The following is a 10,839-nucleotide window of genomic DNA, read 5'->3' as shown; positions in this document are numbered from 1 at the left end:
ATCTGGACAGATTTTCTGCAGAACTCAGCTCACTGTGTGTGCTGAGCTTTCTAGGAAATCTGTTCTTACTTAGCTTGGACCCGCATATACCTCTGTATGGCCTCCCTCCATAAACAGTTGGGACTACGCCTTGCACCCACATAGCTGTGCTGGTAGTAAACCGAAGTAGGAAAGGAAGTAGTAAAAAAGCTTCACAGTGATGCAGCACTGTTTGTTCCTTCAGTTTTATGCATGTCTGATGCCCCAGAAGGCATAAAACGGGGATCCTAATATAAAGCAGCAGATCCTCCAGCATGCAGTAAGGCACAAGCAAAACCAAGTCCTTTCAGCACATAGGCTATGTACATTAACCAATGCTAATTCAAATTTCAAGGTGCTTCCCCATGACCAGAAAATAGGCATTAAAGGTGACAACCCCCAACCGTTTCTAATAATTCCTTCTGAAATTCTGAAAGCAGTTCACCAATAGATCTTGAACACTCTTGTGAATGTGAACAGACATGAAAACTCAGAAATGGATGTGGCCGTGCAGTTAAACACAAGCCTTATTTTTGTTGCACTAGGAATCTGGTTGAGTACTCTGCCAGCTCAGATACTCAAAACCTGTCCCATGTCACTGAGAACTTTACCACTGACTTCAGAAGGAGTACTAGCTTTTCACTTTTTACTTTCAGCAACTGCTCTCTCACAGGCTTCTTTTTGTTATTGCGTACTCCTGCTAACTTTGTGCCTTTTTTTTTTTCTTTTCCTGTTTTTGTCCTTGCACCGATCAGATTATAAGTCACACCAGGCCAGTGTGATATTTTGAAGAGTAATTAAAGAGCAACAGGCAGCACCCCCTTATGTGTACTTTTTCCCATTTATTTTCATTTACATATTTATTCATGATTTAGATTTGGCCTGAAAACTCATTGAGAGATGGGATTAACAGGAATGGAGAGCTAAAAAAAGCCTATACAGAGTTCTGGAAAAAGCCAATCATAAAGAGGGTTAGGGTAGAGAAGCAGAGTCCAGATTGTCATTAGTCACAACAATTATGCCACACTGAGATGTAAAACCCACTGAATTTGACATGAGCTAGTTTGTGACTTTTAGAAACCCTTACCTGCTGTATGGTTCTTGTATGCAGGCAACTGGGATATGTTGTATGAATCTACATCTTAACTTATGATGACAGAAGTACTTGCAGAAGCTGTACTGCTTAGTTAACCCCACAGTCACCTGATTAAACAAAAAAATGAACGCATTTCTAAGTCCTATTATAAAACTAGCTCAAATCTGTAAAATACAAGAAGTCCTTATTGATCCATAGTAGAAAGTATTCACAGTCCACACCCTTTTTCCTCTGCCACCAACCTCAGTGTTATGCTCCTACAATACTCTTCATTTATCATACAGCAATTACATAAGTAATTTGAGAAGTAGTCCCGAGCTGCAGTAACACAGATATGACAATTTTAAAAATGATGCATGCAAAATACCTCCAGAATTTAAAGTTTTGTTCAGCAGCAATATGGGAAAAATCAGCTAGAGGATTGGACAGTGATTTCTTATTCCTGTGCCACTAACTGACATGGTCCTCAAGCTGTGGGTTAAGCTGTGAGGCCTAAGGGAGACATTCCTGTAAGTGTGGCTTTAGTGGGAGCAGGACTAGCGTCAGCACAGAACCCAGATGCCTCAAAGCCAGAGAACCCAGTGAACCTTCTCCTAATAGTTCTGTTAAATACTTTCTGCTTAGCAATAGAAAATTTGGAAAATGAGTCAAAAAAGCTAACAAAAATAAGGCAACAAAATTAATTTTTATATATATACATACATATATATACATATGTATGTATCTAGGAAAACAATCTATTTGCATTGTGTACTTTTCACATACAATAACTTATTACCACATTACAAATATACTCTGGGTAACGTCAATGGGCCAAATTCACCTCCTTTACCTTCCATAGTGTTGCACCCGCATACAGCATTGATGGATTTGACACTTGGTCCTTCTTGATGACAATACTACATCAAATGCAGTATCACAGAATACCCATCGAATGTCAGATATTACACCATTATGAACTAGAATATCTGCTTGCTTTTTATATTACAGTAAGTAGAGTTTATTGCTTCTAATGACCAGAAGGTACCTTATGAAGACAGCATAGATGTCAATAACGCTTTTCATATACTGTATTATGGATCTTGGAACACTGAGGTTGGCAGATCACAATCATTAAATTATTTTTCTTCTTTATTTGCTGTTTGCATTTTGATTTTGCTTTGCTGAACGCACATGCAACTAGTGGATTTAACTCTGTGCCAGAAGTGATATGTCAAAAACATTTAGGAAAACTTACTGTTTTGTTTTGTTTTACTGAAGTCAGGCATGAGTGGCATGCAATAGATTGCAAGGAAAAGCAAAAGGACATCCATTTCCAAAGGATTTATAATCTCCATGCACATGTAAAATGTCTCTTACAAAAATCATTAACATTTGTTAAAAGTGTGCCTTTTTGCCTCTTTTTATACAAGTGTACATGCAATTACCTGTCTGAGCTAAAACTATTTACAAAATTTCATAATACAATACATCTTTTAAAGTGAATAATACATGAAAGGCCAATGTTTTCTGTTGTTTTGTAACACTGTACAAGATTAAAAATAAATAAGGCATTATAATACAGGTTTATCACAAATTAAAAAATGTTGGTTTTCACTGTAATACAAAACTCTAACTTGAAAGAACATTATGGCTAAATAGTCCTCCTGCCTGGGCAGAACACATACGGAATCTGGACTTGCTGATGTAAAGAAAATGCTTTGTTTCTGCTACAAGCAGGAATTCAACACATGAAAATGATTCACGCTACTTACTAATGTGTTCAGACTCCTCAAAGCACTGAAATGGCACAGGTCATATACTGTTTCCCTTCAAACAGTGACTCCCAAGTACTTTCTTTTGCCTTACAGATAAATTACAGGCAAAAGTGTGAAAGAGATTTAGGCGCATGACCTACTCTCGGTTACAGTGTTGTAAAATATTCAGTTCAGTACCGACGCAAGACATCGCTGTAACCCAAAGCAGAATTTGGCCTACAGAAGCTCAACTCCTGACCTTCATAAGCATGCTAAACTCCCAGTGATTTCTGCAGGCCTTGTGGGTACATAAGGGATGCAGATTCAGCCCTAATGAGCTGAAGCTTTTGGCTCTCAGTCTCACCTAGAGAAAGCAAGGGAGAATTTGCATGTGTTTTAGCGAAGACAAGGGAACGTGACTTGCCACAGCAGGAAGCAGCTACAAAAAACAATGCATTTTACAGGCCGGATAAAATAGCTTTCTAGTCAATGCACATGGAAAATGTTTGGAAATATCTAGCCAGTAATTCAATTGAATGCCAGTTTGTAATCTCAGCAGAGAATAATAATTAAAAAATCATTTAAAGATAAAGGTAGCATAGAAACACTTTGAAATTAGCTCCCAAGACAGTGAAGTCCAAAGATCTCTGATACTTATCTCCTTATATAAAGAACGAAAGACTTTGATTATTACTATTATCTGAAAGAGAAAACGTGCAAACTGATGTAAAATATTGTGCTTGCTATTGACAGACATCAACATGCCAAAATGGCATCACTTTGTTGTAGGGCTCGTATCTGTTAATTGTTTCAAGCTAACAGCTGCACAAAACAGTGAACAGAAGTGCAGGAGGCTATTCTGCCCACAATGCAACAAGTTACTATCCTTGGTTAAACGTCAGGGACTTTTGGGTACTGTGGGGCAGAATTGACTCCTTGCTGGGGCTACAGGCAAAAGTTACAGAGCTTGACCAGAAAATTAATAAATGCAAGATGGGAAATAAACTGCATGCGTTAAGGTGGACACAACCCAAATCCCACAGAAATCCAAGGAAATTCTTCTGATGATTTTCAGGGATATTGGAGTGGGCCACATATTATCTTCAGCCAATTGCCAACAAAAATTTGATAACAAGCTTCTCTAATTTGGCAGAAAATGTGCATTTGTGGGGTTATCGGAAGTATTACTACCACCTCTTTCCATGTATAAAACTTACTGAACATATCAAAGAACGCAGAAGAGCAGAGAGATTAAATCTGTCCTTTAAATCTATCATGAAAGAGCTGAAATAAAGCAAATGTACATGGAAAATGGGGAAAAATGATAAGAATAGGGAGGGAAAGCATAAAGGCAAGAGCACACCTTCATTATATCATGATTTCAACGGGCATGTAGTTTTCCCTGTTGGAATGGCTGCTGAACACTGCCTGTCATTTTCACATGGCTTTTTACTAATTTGTGTCTTGGCTGAACTTTGTTCACGATTCTGTACTGCTCAGTCCAGGACTACATAGAAAAATATAGTTTTCCCCATAGTAAAACCAGCAACAACAACCACAACAAAAATACGAAAAATGTTAACGGTAGGACTCAAACAAAGTTTGGAAAATGACTCCATCATTGATGCTGTAAGCTAGCACACGCACACTGGACTGGGTGCAGCACCAAGAAGCCATCCTGGTCCACTCAACCTGCTCTGGAGGCACAGACCTCCTGCAAAAGGGACGAATGAGAAGCTGATGATGGACTGTGCATGTCTGGTCCTTCCCATTCAACATGGAAAACATTCTTACAAAAGTCACGTGCCTCATTTGACTCTTGGAGAGGAGGATCAGGCTTAGAAAAACTTTGGAGTAATTCTACTAGCACCTGCTAATCTTTTAAAATTTAAAATTTAAAAAGCCCAAATTTACCTTGCTACATGATCTTCCACTGACATTACTCCAGGACTAGGCTGGGAATGAGTCTGGGAATGAGAACAGTCCCGAAAATCTTAGCACAGGGGACAATTCGTTTCTGCTCACTGTCCATTTAGTGATAAAAGAAACAATGGCAATATGCCTATATCTTGGACCTATTAAAAAGTAACAAAGAAATAATTTCATTGTAAGCTTTTGAGGTGGGTCAATTGCTGTATTTGGTCTGTGTATTCACGTACTACCAGATCTACTGCTAGGATCTGAAGATGCTTTTAATAACAGTACATGTAAAAATAATGTTTTATTATTATGGGTGAAATGATACCAAATTCACTGATTCAAAAATTGTGTAACTTGGGCTTTTTGTGAGTGGAACTGAGTGATTAATGCTATTGCACATAATGCCTTCCATTTTGGTTAAATATTTAACTTACCTGTGTGATGATTTAGTTCTTACAAATCTATTAGAAAACATAAATATGCTTTACATGTGTGCTTTACATGGATGCCACTTATTCAGTTTAATTATGTAAATATTTGTTCTTTTAAATCTGTATTCTCTACATATATTTATTTAAATGGCTTTGAATACCTCAAAATCAGAATTAAATTATTCTAGAAGAATACCTGTGAACTGGATAGCTGTTAGGGAGATAAAGAAATGCCGTGACTTTCCACAGATCAGCCAGGGTGCATACACCTAGTACAGTTAGGAAGCAATTCTCAGGTTTTTATAGTCACTTTAATCACAACACTAATTTTGCTAGCTTTGTAATGAAGCACCTAGCTGACAGGGTACATAAAAATTAATTAAAAACCCTGCTTAAAACCACCGGAGTCCCACAGCAGCCTGATATGGCTACACGGAGAACAGAAACTCTTGCAGCATTTCTTTAACCATTTGCATCTGTTGACACAGTATTTGTCCATATACTTTTAACACAAACAGTGACTGCTCCAAAGCAAATGTGATTGCAGGAGAATCACTCAGAATATTCTTTCCACTGATATCAGTAATAAAATAGGCCCACCAAAGGGAAATGTGACATCTAGTACAAGCAAGTTTTCTACTGTACAATCTGGACAACTTCTGTAGTCTTGGGTGGGGTTTTTGGGTGTAGGGTTTTTTTTTTGTTTGTTTTTGTTTTGTTTTGTTGTGGTTTTTTTTTTGTTTGGGTTTTTTTTTTTTTTTAGTTAAAAGGAAGTTTTGCATGTTTTTAGACAATGTAAAATTTTGCTTCTCTTTTGGAAAGCAGTGAGGCTGGTTAGCTTGTGCATCCCCATCAGGACAGTATGGTACCTGTCCATGGTGCACATGTCACTCAGCAGGATGACCTCCAACTGCCCCCACCTCAAGTAAGGAGCTGTATTCCACATCTGACATCCAGATCAGCGTTTCAAGATGAAACCATGAACAATAGGATGTGGGCTGCATTGAAGGAAAAAGCAGTCAAAATATGTTCCCTTTTATGCAGATTAAGAGCAGGCCTCACTCTCCTGGCATGTTTACCAGTGTGCTCCTCATTTGGGCAAAGTTTGACTGTGCTTGTTTCTCAGAATTATAGCTTTCTATAATTGTACAGCTTTGAAGAGTGAGCCTGGGTAGAATCAAGATATAATAAAACTGTGGCATAAATTTAAAAATCAATTAAGACATAAGACTATGTTGGCAAACATACAAATGTCAAAAAGCTAGCAACGGCATGTTTGTCACCAGTACAGGACTATTCTTTGAGCTGTTTAGAAAGGTAAAGCTAAATCCTGGAACTGGGCCACAGGACCTGTGCTGTTTGTAAAAGCCTGAAATAATACCATCCTTCTGCTCTTCAATAAAATCAGCACTGTACATAAAGGAATGTTTCTATATTGCATAAGCAAATTGCTGTGCTTGCAGGGTGCTCCTCTGTCTTGCACAGTCAAATGACCTGTGAAGAGGCAGCAACTTCTGAACTCTACCACCCTTTTTTTTTTTTAATGGAAAGAATATATATTGTTCTTCTGCCAAACCTTTAAGCTCTGTGGTTTATCTACTTCATATCCTAGTGTTACAGTTTGAATTGGAATTTTTTGGAAGTTTTTTGAGCATGCAAGGAGAATTTTAAAAAATACATAGGGTTTAGCAATTAGCTGAATCCAGCCTTCATTAATCTGCCATTGACAGCACAATGAACACTGTTCTCATTGCTTTAACTCATGCACTGGGAGCACAGTTTCTCTAACTCTTGCCCTGGAGAGTCTCCAGCTGCCCCACACTCCACGGTTAAATGCAGCTTTGCTAATCCCAGACCCAACAATGCTGGCTATGACAGAAAGAGAAATCTCTTTGCTATGTCATTGCAGGTGGATGTGTAAATAAATACATATTTTTATGTTTATCTCTATAAATCTCTATTAAGTCTACACAGGACTGTTTGTATATGTGCATATATAAATTAAAACATATATATACACACACACACATAAATAATTGCTTGCACGTTTATCTCATTGTTTTTCATTTACCCTTTAAAAATGCCAAGAAAATATTCCTCATTTCCAGAAAATCAGGTTTTGACTTTTTCTAACAGAATTGCTAGCCCTTATATGTTCCATCCCAAGAGTTCGTTACACAGTCCCCAAGTTCTCTTTGGTTGGGTTGTAGTGGTCCTTGGTTAATGCCATGGCCTATGACCTCTGATCTCTTGGTAAAAATTCAGGCAACCATTGCTCTCCAAGTTCACTGCAAATGGCACAACCATATCTCCTTTGCTCTACGCCTCCTTCACAGCTGGCACAGAAGGAAGATAATGCAGTGTTTGATTTGTGTGAGTGGCAGATGCTTGACCTGCTCCAAGCCCAGCTTTTACAGTAAAGCTAGCAACTGAGGATACAGACGGACAGCTGGTGCCCAGTTTTGTTTGAATGTTTGCTCTCCCATAAGGGTACATTTTCCGCTCTAAGTTTAAAGACCGTGTTTGTGAATTATTTCCATCGGCCTTTCCTTCCAGGAAATAGGTCAACATTTCACCTTTTCCCTTTACACTGACTTTACCCCTGCACATGAATTCATAACTGCACCTTTTTAATATCCGCTGAACTTCTTCTGTCACCTGAAGACAGAAAGAAAAGAACTATTAGTTTTTCCTGTTCATATAAGGTTAATTCTAGAACTGCCCACCCCTCCCCATTTTACTTCTCTGTCATGAAATACGCATAAGCAGAATGAATTAGCACCTAGTGCTGCTCTCAGGCTCACTTAGAATTTTCTTAAGGAATTAAAAATCACTGACCAAACTGGAATCTGAGATGCCGAACTTCTGGTCTTGAGCTGAATAATGACACAGCCAGAGTAAGCTCCGTCCCACAGAAATGTGTAACCAAATTGTCCACTGTTGTAAGCTGGATCAGTTCCAGTGACGTTAATTTACTCCAGAAGAACTTTTGATCCCTGGAGACTAGACAGGTATTTTGGATAAAGGACTGCAAGAGTTCATTGAGATTTTGAGAGGTGCAGCATAGCTTCTAGCCAAGCTCTAGTAGAACAACAATGTTCTCTCTCTGTGTAGCCTCTCCGATCCAAAGTATCCAAGGAATTTTTAAAGCTACATAAAATGCAGCAGGATGCAAATGGACACAGATCCTTTCCTTGTAGTCCTTATTCAGGCAAAATTCCTACAGCACAAGGACTGGCCCATGCAGTGTCGGCATTCCCAGGCTTGCCTCCAACTGTGTGCAATGCAGCAGAGAACTCTGTTTCTTCTAACGGGAAATGATTTATTTGAGGATTTAGTTGCCTCCAAGTAGTGAAGTGTTTATAATGGAAAACAACTATACCTCTGATGCTTGAATCATCTGGAGAATGTTGCCCTTTTCATAAGAACCACAAGATCAAGTGAGGTTGCGTTTTCTAAGTAGTCTTGGAAATGTAACCACATATAAAATAGGAGGTATGTAAAATTTGCAAAATTGTCTCAGAATGCACTCACCTGAATTTTCCCCTGCACTCCAGTACTATCCATCCGGCTGGCAACATTTACAGTGTTCCCCCAGATATCATACTGTGGTCTTCTGGCTCCAATGACTCCAGCCACTACTGGCCCGACATTAATACCTAAAATGAAAACAATGACTTTGGTTTCAAACACTACAGCATATTATCCAAGGGAAACATGAATCCTGCAAAATAAATTTAACACAAGTGCCTTAGAATTTTTCTGGTCATAGGACATAATATATGTTAAATTAATGCCAATTGGACTTCTGTATTTGTAAGAGCTGTAGAAAAAAATAAAGACATACACAGAGATATTTTATTGGAAATGCAGTATGATAGACAACATAAAAATTTGGCTCATCTGTAGGTTTTCTTTTTTTATTTATTTTTTTTTAAGAAAAGCAGAAAAGCAGTGGTAGTGCAGAGTTTAGTTGTAGAATAATTCAGGACAAACTGTTAAAGATCTTTGATTGTTTGTTACGACTTCCACTGTGGTTGCTCATATAAAGCCTTTCAATGGAGGTTTTCCAAGCAGAACAGAAATAGTGGCCTGGAAAACACGAGGAATGGGGTAAGGGAAGTGTGTCACATTGGTTGTCAGTACCAGACAACTCAGATCAGGGAGACACTGGAAGAAGACAAGAGTATGCGAAAACGGCACAAGCATCTTTTTTGGAAAACCACAGGGCTCGATTCTACATTTCTGACTGATTTTGACACCTTGTTTGGAAGATAAAAGCGGATGTTCCTTCTGAGTGCCCTGAAGAGCTGCACATGCTAAACCCTGCATGAGGTTCTGTGTAAGGGCTTTCCCAGGCAAGTTGTGCAGAAGAATGGGGGTTAGATATTTGTCTTCTGCCCCTTTGTGAAACTGGAAAGACCAGTTATAACAGAGTTCAAAGCGAATTTGGGGTTTAAAATTATTAGGATATACAGGAGGGCAAAGATGTATAACTCTCCTATTGCTACCCTTGATATCTTTGGTCTTAATCTTCTGCTGCTAGCAACCTCAATTTTCCCCTTGTCCAGCCCATTCTCACAATTCAGCCATGAAAATATATAGAGAAAGAAGCTGGAGAAAACTATCTGTGTTAGAATATGCAATGAAATGAGAACAGCAATGGAAGTAGCATTGGAGAGGAGCGGGATGCAGGGAAGGAAGGGAAGAGGGGAACTTGCTCTCTAAGAAGGTGGGGAGAAAGGACTCCAAGAGGTAAGACAGGTAATAACATGTAACGGATTGCATGGGAAGGTTTGTGAAGACCTGAGGATTTGATCTGTTGGAGAAAACAGGACTGGTTCAGGTGATTTGGCATCTGCGGACAAAAAGCTCCCATCACACTTTTAATGCCAACAAAGCTTTTGCAGACGGAACTTAATAGTTAAGTACGGTCAGACCCAGTTCTCAGCAGTTTAGCAATGCAAAGCAGTGTAAGCCACAAGACTGGGTGCACTAATAATATTGTATAAAATTATTGGTGCAGTTTCCTTTTAAGGGTGCATAGATTAAGTAAACACACTGGAATTGGACACAATTATAATTCCTTAATACTGATGCTTACCATGCAGCCTGCTGACCTTCTACATGGATGTGACTCTCCTGCTAAAGGCGGCTTTTCAGTTTTAATCATGAGTGCAGAACAGGTAATCCTTTGCAGACAGCACAGGGAAAGCCAACAAACAACAATGTTCTGCTTGTGTGATAATTGTAGAAACGTGACTTACCAACTCGTAGGACAAAGTCGTTGTAAGACTGATAGTTGATTTCATCAAGAACATCAAACATCTCTATTGCAAAATCTGCCAGTGTACTCAGATGGGAATAAATTGATTTTTTAGCCTAGAAACAAAATAGTATTGCACATTAGATTTGTATGGTACTGAGAGGCAGGTGAAATACCAAAGTGAAAAACAATGAAATGCTCAGACTGCATGGCTTAGGAAAAGAATCTAACCTATTTTGCTGTTTGTGAAAAGAAACTTTTGATGGTGGCTACAGCATATGCATTCTTTTCTCAAGTACTGAATTCTTTTTTTTTTTTCCCCCCTTCTCTCTCTCTTTTTGATTTCTGGGAAGAATGGAAAGCAAAGTTCCC

The 10,839-nt window shown here is 38.7% G+C and overlaps 1 protein-coding gene across 1 annotated transcript in view; it reads right to left on the bottom strand.

The window, feature by feature from the left end:
- Nucleotides 1–5,961: 5,961 nt before the first annotated feature.
- ADCY1 (adenylate cyclase 1) overlaps nucleotides 5,962–10,839 on the bottom strand; it is a 171,902-nt gene continuing 167,024 nt past the window's right edge. Inside the window, exons 21-23 of the mRNA XM_009285327.2 lie at nucleotides 10,469–10,583; nucleotides 8,736–8,860; nucleotides 5,962–7,859 (exon numbers count right to left, since the gene is read on the bottom strand). Of these exons, the coding sequence (XP_009283602.1) occupies nucleotides 7,521–7,859; nucleotides 8,736–8,860; nucleotides 10,469–10,583 (579 nt within the window). The 3' untranslated portion in view covers nucleotides 5,962–7,520. The remainder of the gene's footprint in view (nucleotides 7,860–8,735; nucleotides 8,861–10,468; nucleotides 10,584–10,839) is intronic.

The sequence above is a fragment of the Aptenodytes forsteri genome, unplaced genomic scaffold (assembly GCF_000699145.1).
Source record: "Aptenodytes forsteri isolate BGI_AS27 unplaced genomic scaffold, ASM69914v1 Scaffold44, whole genome shotgun sequence".
In the NCBI taxonomy this organism is placed as follows: Eukaryota; Metazoa; Chordata; class Aves; order Sphenisciformes; family Spheniscidae; genus Aptenodytes; species Aptenodytes forsteri.
Note: the sequence above shows the minus strand (reverse complement) of the source record. Positions and strands in the feature narration are given on the sequence as shown.